The sequence below is a fragment of the Macaca fascicularis genome, chromosome 15 (genome assembly GCF_037993035.2).
Source record: "Macaca fascicularis isolate 582-1 chromosome 15, T2T-MFA8v1.1".
In the NCBI taxonomy this organism is placed as follows: domain Eukaryota; kingdom Metazoa; phylum Chordata; class Mammalia; order Primates; family Cercopithecidae; genus Macaca; species Macaca fascicularis.
In genome coordinates, this window is record NC_088389.1 from 116,430,449 (window position 1) to 116,450,385 (window position 19,937).

Below are 19,937 nucleotides of genomic sequence, written 5' to 3' on the forward strand. Positions count from 1 at the left end.
CCTATAGAAAAATGGGTTAGAGACAGGCATGGACTGATCATAGAAAAAGATGCAAATGGTCATTAAAAAGATATATTCTCCACCCCACTCATGATAAGAGAATGCAAATTAGAACTATACTGAATATTTGTTATCACTTAACAGCTTGGCAAAATTCCAAAAGTTTGACCATATACTTTATTGGTAAGGCTTTGGGAAAGCAAGCACTCTCATACATAGCTTGTGGAAATAAAAACCAACTTCTAGGCGCATCTTCACAAGATGAAAACAAAATCAACTTCAGCTGCGACTGCAACCGCTAGCTCGACTCCAGAGTCCCCGACAGCACTGAAGCAGCTGCACAAAGAGCAGGTTAGAAAGGCAGTGGACACTCTGTTGACACATCGAAAGTCCAGGAAAAATGATCCCAGATTGCTTTTGAACAAGAATGAAAATTTATTTTTAATGGTGGTATGGAAAATTCCAAGTAAAGAACTGAGGGTCAGATTGTCCTTGCCTCATGGTATTCAATCACATTTAGAAGAAATCTGTTTATTTTCCAAGGATGAACTCAATTCAACTCCTGAAAAGACAGACCAGTTCTATAGAAAGCTTTTGAACAAGCATGGAATTAAAACTACATCTCATATTATCCCCCTCCAAAACTTTAAAAAAGGAATATAAAGCCTATGAAGCCAAGCTCCACCTTCTGAGCAGTTTTGACTTCTTCCATACTGATGCCAGAATTAGGTGGCTCTTACCCTCACACATTAGGAGACATTTCTATCAAAGAAAGTTCTAGTATCAGGCTGAGGCCGGCAGATCACGAGGTCAGGAGATGGAGACCATCCCAGCTAACACGATGAAACCCCGTCTCTACTAAAAACACAAAAAATTAGCTGGGCGAGGTGGCGGGCGCCTGTAGTCCCAGCTACTCAGGAGGCTAAGGCAGGCGAATCGCTTGAACCTGGGAGGTGGAGGTTGCAGTGAGCTGAGATCGTGCCACTGCACTCCGGCCTGGCGACAGAGCGAGACTCTGTCTCAGAAAAAAAAAAAAAAAAAAGGCAAGTTCCAGTAGTTTCAGTATCTGTAAACCTTCTGTCTATGAATTTTATCAAGAGAGATCAATGAATGTATCGGTGGAACCGTCTAAGTATTTCTATAAGTGGTTCTTGCAGTGCTATACACATCGGTCACACTGGGATGCAGATTGAGCACATCATTGAAAACATTGTTGCTGTCGCAAAGGGACTTTCAGAAAAATTGCCAGAGAAGTGGGAGAGCGTGAAACTCCTGTTTGTGGAAACTGAGAAATCGGTTGCCCTTCCTATTTTTTCCTTGTTTGTCAACAGTTGGGATGAAGCCACCAGAAAATTTATGTTTAATAAGTAGAAAAAAGCAGCGAGGAGAAAACGAAGAGAAAAAAAATGTTGAAAAACAAAAGGAGAGGAACAAAAACAAAAAGATAAGGCAACAGGCTAGGAAGCCTGCATCAGTCCTAAGTAAAGATGAGGTGGCACCTAAAAATGGTGGCACTGCAGTGAAGAAACCACAATCAAAGAAGAAATAGACACCAGAGCATGAGGATAAAAATTGCGGCAGAGGAAAAGCCCTGGATAAAGTGACAAATGAATCAAAAGATGAAATTTTACAACCGGTAACCATAGGAAAAACTCCAGCTAATGAAAATATACAGACTGAAAAACGTGCTATAGGTCGAGGTGGGCGGATTCCCTGAGGTCGGGAGTTTGAGACCAGCCTGACCAACATGGAGAAACCCCATCTCTACTGAAAATACAAAATTAGCTGGGTGTGGTGGCGCACGCCTGTAATCCCAGCTACTCGGGAGGCTGAGGCAGGAGAATTGCTTGAACCTAGGGGAGGCGGAGGTTGCGGTGAGTGGAGATCGCGCCATTGCATTCCAGCCTGGGCAACAAGAGCAAGCCTCCGTCTCAAAAACAAAAACAGAAACAGAAACAAAAGCAAAACAAAACAGAAAAAAAACATGCTATAGAAGGAAGTCTCCAGAAAAGAGTCCTGATCCCCACACACCTGGTGGGAAGAAGAGAAAGGCATTGCCAGCCTCTGAGACCCCATGGAAAGGCCCAGGGAAGAAGCCAAAAATCAATGAGTCAGTGAAGGAAAACAAATCCTTGGCTGGGGCAAAAAGTCAGAGACAGGTACAAAAAAGCCAGAGGCCAATTTTTTTGCTACCCTTCGTAAATCTGTGACAAAAGCTTCCTGTAGCCCCCCAAAACGACCCCCAAAACCCAAAGTAAAGAACTACCTGAAGAGCTTTTTAGAACTACTGGGGTCCTGACCCGCTTTGCAGCCTTCTCCAAGGGTGAGAGGCTCGGACTTCAAGATTTGGCCGGGTGCGGTGGCTCATGCCTGTAATCCCAGCACTTTGGGAGGCCAAGGCGGGCAGATCACAAGGTCAGGAGATAGAGACCATCCTGGCTAACACGGTGAAACCCCATCTCTGCTAAAAATACAAAAAACATTAACTGGGCGTAGTGGTGGGCGCCTGTAGTCCCAGCTACTCTGGAGGCTGAGGCAGGAGAACCCGAGAGGCCTGAGCTTGCAGTGAACCGAGATGGTGCCACTGCACTCCAGCCTGGGCCACAGAGCAAGACTCCGTCTCAGAAAAAAAAAAGAAAAAAAAAAAAGAAGATTTCTTAAAGCCTCTATAGGTGATGCTGACATACGATGTATTATTTTAATAGAGGTTTATTTGAAATTATATATTCTGCATTATTTTTCTGTTACATAAATGTTATTAAACAATAAGACTAGTGAACAGTGGCAATTAGTAGTAATTAATAACACTAATGAAGGAGAAGGAAAGGAAGACCTATTTGGGGAAAATTCAGACTGCAGAAGCGGCCTGCCTGAAAAGTCATAGCAACAGGCAAAAATAAAACAACCCTGGGAAAAAAAACTCAGGCTGCACCTGCAGACAGATAAGCAGACAGGGTCCAGCACAGAAGCCCTTTGTTCTCTGTACAAATAGCAAGCTCCCAGCAAAAAGTTTCCTCCCGTTTTCAGGCATATACACGTTGGAAGCTTGCACAGGAAGGAGGGGGATCTTACCCACAGTTATACAAACAAGAGAAGCAGTGCTTTGTGCTTGTCTAGAGACATACCCACAGCTGCGTAAGATAAGGGGAGTTGCACAGACAGCTTTACTGGTAAGTCACTCGAACTGTTACAGAGATGAGAGGAGTTTCTTTCCCCGCCCAGGCGCCCCCCGCCCTACCTCCTCTACCCTGAGACGGGGTCTTGCTCTGTAGTCCAAGCAGGAGTGCAGTGGCGCGATCTCGGCTCACTGCAAGCTCCGCCTCCAGGGTTCACGCCATTCTCCTGCCTCAGCTTCCTGAGTAGCTGGGACTACAGGTGCCGGCCACGATGCCCGGCTAATTTTTTTTTGTATTTTTTAGTAGAGACGGGGTTTCACTTTGTTAGCCAGGATGGTCTCAATCTCCTGACTTCGTAATCTGCCCGCCTCAGCCTCTCAAAGTGCTGGGATTACAGGCTTGAGCCACCGCACCCAACCAAGAGGAATTTCTTATAAAACTTTTGAATTCAGCTATAACCCAGCAATCCACTTGGACTCCCCTCTCTGCTGCAGAGAGCTTTCTTCTTTGACTTCTTAGACTTTCACTCCAACGCAGCTTTGTGTCCAAGCTCCTTACTTTTCTTGGATGTAGGACAAAGTCCCCGAGGTACTAGTTCAGACAATGAGAACCTGCTACATTAAGGTTACTGACGAAACTGCGACACTAGTATCTTAGTTTTAAAAATACTGTGGGAAAATATAACGACATATTTAAAATGTTGATATATTATAAACATTATACGGAGGATGATTACACATTTTCCCCTAGTACAGCAGTTTAACTTTTTAATAATTTTATTGGATTACTATATATTATTTTTTCAAGAGACAGGGGGTCTCATCAGTTGCCTCGGCTGGCTCTAAACTCCTGGAGTCAAGTGCTCCTCCTGTCTCAGCCTCATGGGTAGCTGGGACTGTTGGCACATGCCACCACACCAGGCTTAGTGTGTATTCTTAAGATACGTTAAATGTCAGACTTTTAAGGAGAACATAGGCCAGACATGGTGGCTCATGCCTGTAATCCCAGCACTTTGGGAGGCTGAGACGGGTGGATTGCCTGAGCTCAGGAGTTTGAGACTAGCCTGGGCAACATGGCAAAACCCCATCTCTACCAAAAATACAAAAAATTAGCCAGGAGTGGTGGCATGCACCAGTAGTCCTAGGTACTTTGAAGGCTGAGGTGGGAGGATCACTTGAGCCCAGGGTCAAGCCTGCAGTGAGCTGAGATTGTGCCACTGCACTCCAGCCTGGGTGAGAGAGGGAGACCCTGTCTCAAAAATAAATAAATAAATATAGTAGGATGAACTAAACTGATATTTTGATATTATCCATATTTAAAAACTCACAAACACAGTGCCATGTTTCTTTCTGCCCCATGATACAGTAGGATATGTTAACTCTGTTTCCTTTTCTGAAAATATTTCTGAGCTGCCTGCAGCCTTTAGGTCCTCCTTAATTTATTTAATGGTAAAACTGATGTAAAAATCCACTTTGACTTGCACTCTGCTCTTATCAAACTCATGTAACACTGGGTTCCTGTGTCAGTACAATACGATGACATTAAGCTAAATTTCATCTCAACACAAGTGTTTAATCATGGAATAGTTAGGATTTTATCTGCTAGCAACAGGATTTAGACTTGTTGGAATTAACTTCTATCTTCTATCTCTCCAAAAATGGCCATCTACTCTGTATGTTGTTTGGGTAGATCATTATTTGTCCATCAGTTCCTTTGCATCCATTCATCACATAGTCTATGTCTAAACTGCCCATTGCTTTCTCAACATTAGGAAGAACATTGGATGTCATCAGAAGTTAAACGCTTCTCAGGGAAAATGGTTTTTAAATCAGAGAGGTTAGTAGAAATCAAATATGGATATCAAATAAATTACAGTTTTAGTAAATAAATTAAAATGGTTTCACTTGGCTGCCCTGTTCTGGTTATAAATGTGTATTTGAAATATATATGTGTATATATTTGTGTATTTAAAATATATATGTGTGTGTATATTTGTGCTTCAGATATATATGTATATTTGAAATATATGTAAGTGCTGAAGCAGTCTTATTTACAAGAAAAGAGTGTTCTTTCCTCTATCAGTTTTTGTCACAACCCATACATGATCCTGAACAACTCAGATGCAGTCAACTCATCCTTTTCCAGATATCTCATGGTCCTGCAAAGATCATTAAACAGTTTTGGAAAACTAGCACATATGTTTCTACTTTATTTTTTTATTTTTTTTGAGACGGACTCTTGCTCTGTCGCCCAGGCTGGAGTGCAGTGGCCAGATCTCAGCTCACTGCAAGCTCCACCTCCCGTGTTCACACCATTCTCCTGCCTCAGCCTCCCGTGTAGCTGGGACTACAGGCGCCCGCCACCTCGCCCAGCTAGTTTTTTGTATTTTTTAGTAGAGACGGGGTTTCGCCATGTTAGCCAGGATGGTCTTGATCTCCTGACCTCGTGATCCGCCTGTCTCGGCCTCCCAAAGTGCTGGGATTACAGGCTTGAGCCATCGCGCCCGGCCCCATGTTTCTACTTTATTGTAACTCTTTTCTACATTCTCATCTTTAAATGTATTTAGTGAGTACCTACTATAAGCCAACCACTGCCCTAAGTGCTGGGGACACAGCTTAGATCAAAACAGTCAAAACTTCTGCCCTTGGGAAATTATTCTGTAAGAGAGATAGGCATTTTTAATTTTTTTAATTTTTTGAGGCAGAGTCTTGCTGTTGCCTAGGCTGGAGTGCAGTCGCGAGATTTCGGCTCACTGCAACCTATGCCTCCCAGGTTCAAGCAATTCTCCTGCCTCAGCCTCCTGAGTAGCTGGGAGTACAGGCGCATGCCGCCACGCCTGGGTAATTTTTGTGTTTTTAGTAGAGATAGGGTTTCACCATGTTGACCAGGCTGGTCTTGAACTCCTGACCTCATGTGATCCGCCTGTCTCAGCCTCCCAAAGGGCTGGGATTACAGGCATGAGCCACTGCGCCTGGCCATTTTTAATTTTTTTAAACCAACTTTTGTGAAGTTTGATTTACAAACAATAAAACGTACACATTGTAGGTATATACTTCAGTGAAATTTTACAAATGTATTCACCCACACAGGCACTACCTTGATCAAAACCAGAATATTTACATCACTTCAAATCAAGCTCTATCCAAGTCAGTCTCTTCTTGAGCCCTGAGCAGCTGCTAATCTGTTTTCTGTCACTATAGATGTCTTTTAAGAGCTTGGGGTCTCACATTTGATTTCTTTTTTTCCCTTCCTTCCTTCCTTCCTTCCTTCCTTCCTTCCTTCCTTCCTTCCTTCCTTCCTTCCTCCTTCCTTCCTTCCTTCTTTCCTTCCTTTCTTCCTTCCTTCTTCTTTTTCTTCTTCTTTCTTCTTCTGCTTCTTCCTTCTTCCTTCTTTTTTTTTTTGAGATGGAGTCTTACTCTGTCACCCAGGTTGGAGTGCAATGGCGCCATCTCGGCTCACAACAACCTCTGCCTCCTGAGTTCAAGCGATTCCCCTGCCTCAGCTTCCCAAATAGCTGGGATTACAGGCGCACACCACCATGCCCGGCTAATTTTTTGGTATTTTTAGTAGAGACAGGATTTCACCAGGTTGGTCAAGCTAGTCTCCAACCCGACCTCTCCACCTGCCGGCCTGCCAAAGCATTGGGATTATACGCATGAGCCACCATGCTCAGCCTGATTTCTTTTACTCAATATATTTTTGAAATTCATTCATGTTGTACATCAAGTAGTTGATCCCTGTTTATTGATAATTGCATTCATTACATTGTATAGATATGCCACAAGTTGTTTTTATTCAACAGTTGATGGACATTTGGGTGGTTTGCAGTTTTTGATTATTAAAAACAAAGTTGGGCCACGCACAGTGGCTCACGCCTGTAATCCCAGCACTTTGGGAGGCCAAGGTGGGTGGATCATGAGGTCTGGAATTTGAGACCATCCTGACCAACATGGTGAAACCCCGTCTCTACTAAAAATACAAAAAACAGCCTGGCGTGGTGGCAGGTGCCTGTAATCCCAGATACTCGGGAGGCTGAGGCACGAGAATCGCTTGAACCTGAAAGGCGGAGGTTGCAATGAGCCAAGATCAGGTCACTGCACTCTAGCATGGGCGACAAGAGCAACATTCTGTCTCAAACAAAAACAAAGCAAAACAAAGCTGGTATGAATATTTACATACAAGCCTCTGTATGAATATACGCTTTTGTACCTAGGTAAATTCGTAGGAGATTACTGGATCGTATGATAAAGTGTAAGATTACAAGAAAAGATTGTAAGTTTTCCAAAGTAGTTGTACCATTTTGCATTACCATCACCAACATATCAGAGGTCCAGTTGCTCTGCATCCTTGCCAACATTTGGTATTATCTTTTAATTTTGGGCCATCCTAAAGAACAGGTGGTGATAAAGATGTGCTTCTTACTTGTGCCCGTCTATTTATGTAACCCCATTTAAAAACTGATCATTTTATTAATAAATTTTTAAAAATCTGAAATATTTAGGAATCTTAAATTAAATGTCTGGCTTGACTTTGCAGATATTTTTATTCTATGTTCCCTCACGAAACTCCCAGGCGCTGTATAGCAAACATAAATCCGTTGTCCGGCAGCAGTAGCACGTTATTGCTCTCGGAGCTTGGCTGCTCGTTGGTGCTCGCAACCACAAAGGTCTACGCAAACCTCCACGGTTTCCTCCAGCCTTCGCGTCACCTTTCTAAGAAATTCCCAGAGGGCAGCGCAGACGGGCCGGGCTCTAGGGCTCCGCGCTCCGTCTCTTTCCGGGAACCGCCCACTACCCAGGGCACCCACAGAGGGTGGAAAAAGAAGATGACTTCCGGTCTCGCGATCGTCTCTAATCTCGCGAGAAGAGAAGGCGGCCGCCGTCGGCCGAACAGAGGCGGTGGCGAGGGAGGGGGTGTGGCCGGGGAGCGCGAAGTCCCGGGAGTAAGGGAGAGGGGGCGGGGTCGCGCGCCCCTGGCGTACGCATGCGTGCACGCCGTCGGTCGGGCTGGGCTGAGAGGGGAGGGGGCGGCGGCGGCAGAGGCGGCGTCGTTATTTCCGTGGTCCGGACAGTGCGTGGCGGCGCGGGTGACCACGGGAGAAGTAGGTAGGGACCGCCCCTGCGTAGCCATTGAAACCCTGTCGCTCGTGTGTCCAAGAGCCGCAGCCCCCCGCGCGTGTGGCGGGCCCTGAGGACCGCAGGTCACCCTGCTGCCCCGGCCCTCCCGCTGCGCGTCAGGTAGGGGCCGCGGGCTCTCCAGTGCCCGCTGTCGGCCGAGGCCCCGGCCTTGCCCGGTGTTGCCGAGGCGACGATCCGGCGCCGGACGTGCCCGCCCTGCTGCGCGGCGACAGATCTGTCCTTGCTTACGCGCCCAGTGGGACCGGGGCTGGGCCGGGCTGACCCGGGCGGGGCGGAAGGGAAGAGGGTGCCGGCCTCAGGTGTGCCCCGGCCCTAAGCCCGGCCGTTGGGACCCTGCGGTGCGTGCCGGCTCCTCATTCCTCCCGGCGAGGTTCTGCCTGGGTCCGGGCCGGCCCTGGCCCGGGAAAGGTCCCAGCGAACTCTGGCCAGGTGAAGGGCTGCCTTGATTGACTTCGGTAGTTGCCGCGTGGGGTCCTGGGCTGCGAGAGGGGACCCTGAATAGTGCTTTGGTCATTTGTGGCTATTATTGAAAGTTGGAAGCTCTGGAGTTGTTCTTTTCGGGCCAGTGGTGAGATGGTTTGTAATTTTTCTTCTTAAACGGTAGGAAGGCAAAGTATTTATGGGCCCTGGTAGGTGGTGGGCTAATAGTAAATAAGCAGCAGGATTGTTAATTGACATGAGATTTGATTGCATTAAGATTATTCTTTGCAGTACTGTCCTTAGACTCAGAAGAGTTCTGCTTTAAAGAGTTTAGTAAGACTTCATCCCATACTTAAACAAACACACATTTCTGCAAATACTCTTGCCCAGAAAGCTACATCCTCTCTCTTACATCAGTATTAATTTTACAGGCATAATGGTTATGAAAGCTTCTGTAGATGATGATGATTCAGGATGGGAGCTCAGTATGCCAGAAAAAATGGAAAAAAGCAATACAAACTGGGTGGACATTACCCAAGATTTTGAAGAAGCTTGTCGAGGTGAGTCTGATTTTTGGATTAGAAGTTCAACATCTGAGAGGGGTAGAATGACTATTGTGCTCTCTAAACTTACCTCATTCGATGAAATCAACAGGTGAGTGTGCTTTGTTGAGTTTGTTAGCCACACTTACTCTGTATCCTCTAATTTTAACTTTAAAGCAAGCATATATTTGATACAGCATTAAATACAGATGTTAAGAAAGTTTTTTAAAATTGATTTTTTCTTTCTTTAACAGGTTAGAGAGAGCAGTAATTTCTTAACTGTGGAAAACACTTTGTTAATCTAAAAGATAGTGGTATTTTTTGTATGTTTGAGGTTTCAGAATGATCAGATCACATCATTCCTTGCTTAAGATCATCCAGTGGCTTCCCGTTGCAGGTAGAATAAAATCCAAACTCCTTCCCTATGGGTCTATAAAATCTGGTCCCTGTCTACCACTCAGGTTTCATTTATGTGCCACTGCCTCTGCCAGACTTATTACATTGCAGTCACAGGTCTTTCTTATCTCCTTGTGATGCACACCAAAGTGGTTCTCCCAGGTGTTTGCATTTTTTGTTTTCTCTCTTTTAAATTACTTTGCCCCTCGCTTTCACACAATTCTTCTTAAGTGTTACCTCCCTGGTGAGGACCTCAGAACAACCCCTCATTCTCTCCTCTGCAATTCCACCTCAGTTGAATCACTTTTTATTTTCCTCATACAGCCTATCTTTTTCAGAAGCCATAATTTTCCATTATTTCTTGTTTATTTTCAATCTCACTCACTGGAATATAAGCTCTGTAACCCTAGTACACAGAACAGTTCCTGGCACATAGTAAATTCAATAAACAGGAATAAATGGGGAAATGAACATGCTTGTTGGTTGAGGAGAAAGAGTCTAGGGAGAGACTGAAGAGAAAGGAACAAATACTGGAGTGAGAGCTTGAACGTTAAAGAGAGGATGAGATCAAGGAGATGGTAGAGAAATTGGGGAAAAGCATAGGGATACACTGAGACAGGAAGGACTGAAGTTAGGATGAAGATAAAAGTGTATTTCTAAGTGACAGAGGAGGACTGATGATGGAATTCACACCTGATGGCTGGCTCGTATTGTCTCAAGCAGCTTAGGTCTTTTGATGATAGTTGGGGTGTGTTTGGATAGTGCTCTGAAGAGGAGGAGTAAAGACTTGGGGCAGCTGCAGGTGGAAAGGGAGCCAGCTATGTATAAGCAAAATGGTAAATCATGTGCCATCCTTTGTTTTGAGATCACTTTTTATAGCCTCAGTGAGACAGTGGAAAGAACATAAGACTGGGGGTTGAGTGACTGCCCATATATGTCTATCTAAGGAAGAGACAAAGCAGTGTCAAGTTACAGTGTAGTTTTTGTGCTCAGAGATCTTAGACTATTAAGTGGATTATATCTGTCATCTTGCACTGATTTTAAGTAATCTCTATTAGGGGGCTGTAATTATTAACCTAAATAGGGAAGGTTTTTGAAGGACATGTGGCTTGGATTGGGCCTTAAGGAGAGAGAGTTTTTACGAGGGGAGGTGACAGAGTTATTCTAGACTGAGATGAACTATATGAGTCAGAGTTCAGTGAGGATTTTATGTTAGGGGAATAATAAGTAATTTTGCTTGGCCACAAAACAGTTTTCAATGCTGGGAATTATAGAGGGTCTTTAGTGCCATTGATGTTTTCTGTTTGTTTTTGTTTTTTTAGTTTGAGCTAGTTTTATAGGCAGTAGGAGTTTTTTAATGGATTTGAGCATAAGATTGAAATTTTATTCCCCTTGATCAGTACAGTGGCTTGGACGGAGTAGTTTCTCAGTAAGTAATGAGTAAGCTTTATAGTCAAATATGGGCTGGAGTCCTACCTAACTCTGTCACTTACTAGTTTAGTTTCCTTGGAGTTTAATTAATCTGAATCTTAGTTTTCTACTCTGGAAAACAGAACTTCTTTAGAGAATTTTGGGGATTAAATGAGACAGTGGATATAAAGTACTGGATCTGTAGTAGCATTCAATGATGGTAACTGTTGTTACTCAAGGTATATTTAATTTAGAGTTGAAAGCATATAAAGTTTCTCTACTAGCATAATTTATGATGGATTCGGATGAAAAGAATCTAGAACCTTAGACAAGGTTTGCACTCAGCCCAGATTAGGGCATTAAGGCCTTGGACTAGGCCTTGACAGAATGGAGAAGGGTAACATATGAGAATGAATAAGTTCATGTTGCTGGAGGGGTGAAAGAAACATGAGAGATGATGTGTTCCTTAAACTTTTGGTGACTGCAGAGGAGAGTGAGCATGTACACTGCTTCTCAACCTCTCCTTCTCAGATCTTATGGGTAGAGTTCAAAGTGTCTTAATTCGTAGATACAAGATATCTTTATAATTTCCTGTTTTATCTTAGAGATTCATGGAAGAGTTTGCATTTTACAACATGTTTGTTGTTTGAGGGGAACACTTACATTTCATTTATGTTAACGGTCTTTTGCTTCCTACATCATCACATTAATTTGCTATTAGGCAGCTGTGCAAATTTTTATCCTGTGTCTTTGAATCCTGTGGGACATGATGTTCACCAGGGTTGTTGCATACCACAGTTTGAATACCACAGGTCTGCAGAATTTAGTCTCAATGAAATACAACTATAGAGGTCCTCTTAATTTTAGTCTTGCAGCTTGCTTTCATATATACATTCTCTACTTGTTTTTGATTGTAAGAAAAATTGAACCCAAGAAAGCAGTTTAGAATACTGGTGGGAGAGATGTTTTGGCTTGCCTTTGAGTTATATCATAAATTAGCCTTATTTCTTTGTGAAGGAACCTTGAGTGGGAGATAAAGTTTAATCCATGCTTCACTGTGGACAGAGAGGGGGTGGCATGCCATTTTGTGGACAACATCATACCATCCTATTAACTCTTCCATAATTAGCTCTTGCACTGTGTCGAGTGGCACAAATGTGAGGTATCCTTCTTGGAACTAAAAAAATTGATGTAGAATTAACCTTCATATATAGATTTAGGACTAAAGACTGTTGGCAGTTCTTGAGCCTGTGGTATTTATTTTCCCTTCTTGGAATAATCAGATTTGTAGTCTTGATTATGATTTAGGCTTCTGTTCTAGTGACTTTCTAAAAACTAAATTTGAAACAAATATGGTTACATTCTTTCTTTTAACTTGCAGTAATCTCTCCCCTTTGGTGACAATGTAATGGCATTTGGCTAGACTCTGGTGATTTCTTTAGTACCACAAAATAGTCTGCATACTGATGATGAAGTTGTTTTTAATGCACATTTGTACTTATTTTTTTAGTGGCTCTTTAAAGTCCTGAATCAAATACAAACTTTTAACTTTTATGATTTATTTTATTTCCTACTAGGCAGGTGGCACACATTCCCTATAACTACTCTTGAGGCTCTTATTTTTTTCTTTTCTAAATTATTTGTAATTTAGTCATTATTGTTGTTTTGCCTGATAGGAAATATGTGATTATTTTAAGTAACACTTCTAGGCTTTTTTAAAAAAAAAAATTATAAATTAATTTTTTTTTTCTTTTTAGAGTTAGGGTTTTGCTTTGTCACCCAGGCTGAAGTGCATAGAATGCCGTGATCATTCCTCACTATAGCCTTGACTATAGGCTGGGTTCAAGCAATCCTCTCATCTCAGCCTTCTGAGTAGCTGAGACTATAGGCACGTGCTATGCCTGGCTTATTTTGTTTTTTTTGTAGAGACATTATGTTACGTAGGCTGGTCTCAAACTCCTGGCCTTAAGGGATCCTCTCACCTCAGCTTCCCAAAGTGTGGGGATTATAAGTGTGAACCACTGTGTCCAGCTTCTAGGCTTTCCTTCTCTAGGAAACCTTGCCTAATTTAAACTGTCTCATTTTTCTACCTATTCCATTTGGTTTTTCTTATTTAGGTGCTTTCTCAATTATAAACCCACAACTTAGAAATTTCACTTAAACATAAATGATCATATGACATACACTCCTCCTGCTGCTGCCCACCAGATACCCTTCTCCACACTATGGATAGCAACATTCTCTCCTAGGATGATGGCGCCAGTGGTATCTGGAGTCCAGAAGTAATGCAAAATCTGCCGTGCTGACTTCCATTCTTTTTATGTTTTAGTCTAGGAGGATATGGGCCCAATCTCTCCTTCTGTTTTCTCTCTTTGATGGCTTAGTTTAAGCTTGTCCAACCCACTGCTCAAGGGCTGCATGTGGCCCAGGATGACTTTGAATGTGGCCCAACACAAATTCGTAAACTTTCTTAAAACATTACGAGATTTTTTTTGCGATTTTTTTTTTTTTTTTTTTTTTTTAAAGCTCATCACCTATCGTTAGTGTATTTTATGTGTAGCCTAAGACAGTTATTCTTTCAGTGTGGCCCACGGAAGCCACAAGATTGGCATGCCTGGCTTTGTTCATTCCTCGGTAGTCAGTTTTTATTACCAACACCATTGGTTAAGGCCTTCCATATCCATTCATCTTCTGCAGTTCTTGTTTAGTACTTTAGGAAAATTCCTTTTACACTTTCTCTTGCCTCTTGTAAAACCTGGGATGCTTAAGCTTCTTGTTGCTCTTCCTTTCTTTTCTGTCTTCTCTCACCAAGAACATTTGTAGGTGCTCAATACATATATTTGTTTGAAGAATGAATGAATATTGTAAGGCCTTGTTTCTTCATACTGGAGAATATTTGGATCTGGGATTACAGAAGTTTGAGAACCACTGCAGTGCATAAAATGCTGTCATTTTGGGGGATTGCCTGTAACCAGCATAATCATGAACCACAAGCATGGACACTGAAATTATGTTGATACTTGATTATAGTGTTATTATCTAGGTGATCTGGAATATTCTGTGATTTTTTTTTTCTAAGATTATCATTGAACTGATTACATCACTCTTAAACATTATGGAAAAAATACAAATTCTTTGTGAAACTTTCAGTGACATCTTTTTTGCCCCCCACACTCCCATACATGTGGGGTGAGAGTCATTGTTCTAGGAATTTACTGTTTGTTAGCACTTGATTCTAAGAGGAAAAGGATGGATGGATGGAAATTGTCTTGGCAAAAGATCTAGGCAACCTGTAAAATTGCTTTCCTTGTTCTGTGCCATCCAGACTGTTATCAGAGGTGGGGCATGGGCAAGATGGCCAGCACTGGCATTTATGGATCACTTTAGATTAGTGGTTCTCAACTGGGGGTGATTTTTCATCTCAGGGGACTTTAATGTCTTGAGACATTTTTTATTGTCACAGTGTATATGAGGTGGTGCTACTGACATCTAACAAGTACATGCCAGGTATACTGTTCATTCAATTCAACACACAGGGCAGCCCCCACAAACAAATAATTACCCTCCTCAAAATATCAATAATGCTGCAAGTTCACCGCATTTAGATATCAAGTTCACTGCATTTAGATTACTTTCAAGAAGGTTCAGCTGTCACTTAACCTCTCAAACCCTGAATTCTTCAGGAAAGGAACATATGGATACTGGACTTAACATCCTTAGCAACTAGCATTGACATAGAGCAGGCCGTGTGAGTGGGCCCTTTGATGCAGTTTGAGGGCTCTTCTGCAGGGTTAAATGCTCTTACCAGATTTTCCCTTCATCACGTGTAGTGTATCTTGCTTCATCTTAGGAGCTTTAGTTAATAAAAAAGGAGTCCCTAGAAGATACCACGTTCCACCTTTTAGCTGATTCTTTCGATATTTATCTTGCTGGTTTTGGGCAGCATGCTTTTATACTACTATTTGATTTCCTTCATTCCCAGTTTAGCCTGTATCTATGGACTTAACCCCCTATAGTTATAGGTAGCTACACTGTGGATATGCAAATATTATTCATAGCTGAGCCAAGCAGTAAAACTATTACTACTTTTTCTTTCCTGCATACATCTTCTGTTTTACACAAAAATTTTTACCCAAAAATTGGTGTACTTATCATTAATTCTACTTCAGACTCTTTACCAGTTGTCTAAATCTCCATAAGACATTCAGACTGATTGGATAGCCTGGTGGTGTCATCTCCTTATAGATCTTTCTTCTTATCCTCTTAACTGCAATCTAGGTTTATTGCCTTTTGTACCTAGTATGTAACTTCATTCTGAGATCTTCTTTTCTTCATCAGCCTGGGGTGTCTTTTCTCTCTTGTTATAACTGGACATCATTATTATCTTCTTGAGTAAAGTGCATGGGAGATGAAATGTTTTGAGGCTCTTAATATCTGAAAATGTCTTTTTTCTGTCCTCCCACTTGACTGATATTATGTCTGGGTGCCTTTGAGAATTTTGAAGGCATTGTCCATTGATCTTTTGCTATTGAGAAATCTGATGACATTCTGATACATGTGAAAGTTATATGTCGATACCTTTATTCTTTTTTTTTTTTTTTTTTTTGAGATGGAGTTTTGCTCTTGCTGCCCAGGCTGGAGTGCAATGGCACGATCTCAGCTCACTGCAACCTCCATCTCCTGGGTTCAGGCAATTCTCCTGCCTCAGCCTCCCAAGTAGCTGGGATTACAGGCGCCTGCCACATGCTCAGCTAATTTTTGTATTTTTAGTAGAGACAGGGTTTCGCCCTGTTGGCCAGCCAGCAATTGAACTCATGACGTCAGGTGATCCACCCATCTCAGCCTCCCAAAGTGGTGGGATTACAGGTGGTAGCCACCATGCCTGGCCTTGATACCTTTCATACATAAGTTTTTAGGATCTTCTGTTTGTCATCCTTGTCCGGAACTTTCACAGTGGTCTGGAGCCTTTTCACTTTGATGCTTCAGTTCTAGGAAGCATCCTTGAATTATTCTATTTGTTTTTCCTATACTCTCCTTATGGAATGTCTTTTATTTGGATATTGAATCTCCTAAACTTGTTCTATTTTTTTCTTATCCTTTCTTCCCTATTTTTCTTTTATTTTTGAGACAAAGTTTCACTCTTGTTGCCCAGGCTGGAGTGCAATGGCATAATCTCAGCTCACTGCAACCTCCACCTCCCAGGTTCAAGCAATTCTCCTGCCTTGGCCTCCAGAGTAGCTGGGACTACAGGCACCCACCACTATGCCCAGCTAATTTTTGTATTTTTGGTAGAGACGGGGTTTCAGTGTTGGCTAGGCTGGTCTCAAACTCTTGACCTTGTGATCCACCCGCCTTGGCCTCCCAAAGTGCTGGAATTACAGGTGTGAGCCACTGTGCCCGACCCCTTTTTTCCCTATTTTTTAATGTCTTTTTCCTCAACTTCATCTTCCAGATCTTTCATTGCACTTTTCTTTTCTCCTGCGATGTTTTAAATTTTGAATCATTACATCTATGGCTTGAGTCCAGTTTTCCTCATATCAGATATTTCCCTTTGCTCTGAGTGGTGTAAGCTGTATACTATTGAGCCTTCTTAAGGCTTTAACTTAAAAGTAGAAGTAACTTTAAAAAAAACAAAACAGTTTATCATGTTACCCTTACTTTAGTAGTTTGGTGTCATCTGGAATTGCTGGGATCCCCAAGACTGTTTTGCAGGATATGCAGAGTTGAAACAGTTTGGTGGTAATACTAAAAAGGTACTTGCGTTTTTGACTGTTACTCTCTTATTAGTATACGGTGGAGTTTTTCAGAGGCTAAATGATGTGTGATGATGTCATTGCTCTGATGGCTAATGATAATTTGAAACATTATCCTTCTCATTAAATTTTTTGAGAAATGCTGCTTGGTTGGATAAGGCCCAATTTACTCAATTCTGTAGTGCTATACAAGATCATGATTCTGTGTTCAGTCATTGATCATGCAGGGGGGTGCTTGTACTGTGCTTCGTGAGTAAATTCTTAAGTTTACTGTCTATAAAGTTTAATAGTGAGAGATACGATTACTGAAGTTCTTCTTTTTAGAGATGGAGTTTTGCTCTTTTTGCTCAGGCTGGAGAGCAGTGGCGCAATCTCAGCTCACTGTAACCTCCGCCTCCCGGGTCCAAGCAATTCTCATGCCTCAGCCTCCCAAGTAGTTGGGATTACAAGCATGTGCCACCGTACCCGGCTAATTTTGTATTTTTAGTAGAGACAGGGTTTCACCATTTTGGCCAGGCTGTTCTCGAACTCCTGACCTCAGGTGATCCACCCGCCTTGGCCTCCCAAAGTGCTGGAATTACAGGTGTAAGCCACTGCACCCCTGATTACTGAAGTTCTGAGGAATCTTACGAGTCATCTGGTCTGACCTTTCATTTTACAGATGAGGAAACCAAGGCCAAGAGTGATTGACTTGCTTCTAGATCTGTGGGGTGTTTTTAAGTTTGATGAAGCTATTTGGTACCCATATTTACCCTAAATACATGATAGATTATTATAGCAGTTTCCAAACTTTTTGGTCTTAGGACCCCATTATACTTTCAAAAATTACAGTCTGTGTGTGTGTTTTATATATATATATGATTATTAGAATTTAAAACTGAGACATTTAAAAAATATCCATTTAAAAACGATGATGGGCTGGGCATGGTGGCTCACGCCTGTAATCCTAGCACTTTGGGAGGCCGAGGTGGGTGGATTACTGGAGGTCAGCTTCAAGACCAGTCTGGCAACACAGTGAAACCCCACCTCTACTGAAATACAAAAATATTAGCCGGGTGTGGCAGTGTGCACCTATAGTACCAGCTACTCGGGAGGCTGATGCAGGAAAATTGCTTGAACCCGGGAGGTGGAGGTTGCAGTGAACTGAGATCACGCCACTGCACTCCAGCTGGGGCAACAGAGTGAGACACCATCTCAAAACAAAAAAACAAGAAAACAACCCATTGCATGTTAACATAAATAACATATTTTTTTATTGAGAAATAATTGTATTTTCCAAAACAAAAAATAATATGGAAAAGTAGAGTTTGACATTTTTGCAAATCACTTTAATGTCTGGCATAACAGAGGGCAGCTGAATTCTCATATTTGCTTCTATAATTCAGTCTGTTGCCACATGTTGTTTTGGTTGAAGTAGCTGACATAAATCTGGCCTCACCAAATATGTAGTTGAAAAATGGAGGAATCTTCAGATAATTTTGGATATTCCTCTTTGATACTCCAGAAACTTGACAGGTGGTCATTTCTTAAAGGTTAGTTGCAGTCTGGAATCTGAAACCCTATCAATGGACTCTTTATGCTCTGTTACATTAAAATTCATTGCTCTTTCTTGAACTTTGAGTGGCTTTTTAATCCATGCCTGATTTTGTAACATGCATTGCCATTTGGAAAATACTGTTTCAATAAGTTATGCAGATCTTCCAGATTTTTTGTTTTTGAGGCATAGTCCTGCTCTGTCACCCAGTCTGGAGTCCAGTGGTGCGATCTTTGCTGACTATCACCTCTGCCTCCGGGTTCAAGGGATTCTCCTGTCTTAGCCTCCTGAATAGAGTAGCTGGGATTACAGGTGTGCACCACCACGCCTGGCTAATTTTTGTATTTTTACTAGAGACGGGGTTTCGCCATGTTGGCCAGGCTGGTCTGGATCTCCTGACCTCAAGTGATTCGCCTGCCTCGGCCTCCCAAAGTGCTGGGATTGCAGGCGTGAGCCACCGCGCTTGGCTAGATCTTCCAATTGTTAACACATTTCATTATACAATATTAATAAGCACATTTGTTGTTATCACTACCAATATAGAAAGCTCTTCTAAGTTTTGGGAAATTGTTAGACTTACAGTGGCAGATACATATTTTCCAAAATTTTAGTTTCTGCTTGAAAGCTCAAATTTTATTATTGGCAACAAATATCGTCAGTTTTTCTTGAAGTGACAGATTCATTTATTTTTTTAAAAAATGCCACATTCTCAAGTCTGAATAACATAGTCTGTTGATTGTTTTTGTTTTTTCAGGTAGAAGTAGTGTTCTGTAATAATTGTGCAAGTGTTTTTGTTTTTGTTTTTTGATATGAAGTTTTGCTCTTTATGCCCAGACTGGAGTGCAATGGCGTGATCTCAGCTCACCGCAACTTTCACCTCCTGGGTTCAAACAATTCTCCTGCCTCAACCCCCTGAGTAGCTGGGATTACAGGCGCATGTCACCATCCCAAGCTAATTTTGTATTTTTAGTCGAGACGGGGTTTCACCATGTTGGCCAGGCTGGTCTTGAACTCCTGACCTCCAGTAATCCACCTGCCTTGGCTTCCCAAAGTGTTGGGATTATAGGTGTGAGCCACTGTGCCTAGCTGTGCAAATGTTTTTGTTCCCCAAGACAACTGTCTTTCTTTGATATGCAGCAGAAGTGTTTGTCTGCTTCACATTTTTTCAAGTAGAATATTTAACAACTTATACAAAGTTGAAACTGAGTAAAATTAATCAGGGCTGGTGCTAGGGTGAAATGAGTGAGGTACCTTACGGTGCAAAATTTAAGAAAGCAAGAACTAAAAGTGAATACATTTTGCTCTATAGGTACCTCAGTTACCGCACCCTGGCCTTGAGAGCAATAATGTTTACTGCTTTATCATGGTTGTTCTTTTATTTTCCCCAGCTTTTTTATTGTGTTAAAATAAACAACATAATATTTACAATCTTAGGCCAGGCGTGATGGCTCATGCCCGTGATCCCAGCACTTTGGGAGGCCAAGGCGGCAGATCACTAGAGCTCAGAAGTTTGAGACCAACCAGAGTAACATGACAAAACCCCGTCTCTGTAAGAAAATACAAAAAATTAGCCAGTCATGGTGGTTTGCACCTGTCGTCCCAGTTACCCAGGAGGCTGAGGTGGGAGG

General features: G+C 42.2%; 1 protein-coding gene and 1 pseudogene across 16 annotated transcripts in view; both read left to right on the forward strand.

The window, feature by feature from the left end:
• Positions 1 to 261: 261 nt before the first annotated feature.
• LOC102146850 (ribosomal L1 domain-containing protein 1-like) lies at positions 262 to 1,496 on the forward strand (annotated as a pseudogene).
• Positions 1,497 to 8,115: 6,619 nt separating this feature from the next.
• Positions 8,116 to 19,937, forward strand: part of NAA35 (N-alpha-acetyltransferase 35, NatC auxiliary subunit) — a 90,925-nt gene continuing 79,103 nt past the window's right edge. For 4 of the 16 annotated variants that reach the window (XM_074017748.1, XM_074017753.1, XM_045373023.3 and 1 more), the window contains exons 1-2: positions 8,116 to 8,221; positions 9,106 to 9,234. Coding sequence is in view for 9 of the 16 variants with exons in the window: in XM_045373023.3 (XP_045228958.1) it covers positions 9,111 to 9,234 (124 nt within the window). In the remaining 7 variants the exon portion in view is untranslated. Of the gene's footprint in view, positions 8,831 to 9,105; positions 9,235 to 19,937 lie in introns of all 16 variants that reach the window. The other 12 variants (XM_074017749.1, XM_005582058.5, XM_074017746.1 and 9 more) reach the window with 6 other exon arrangements.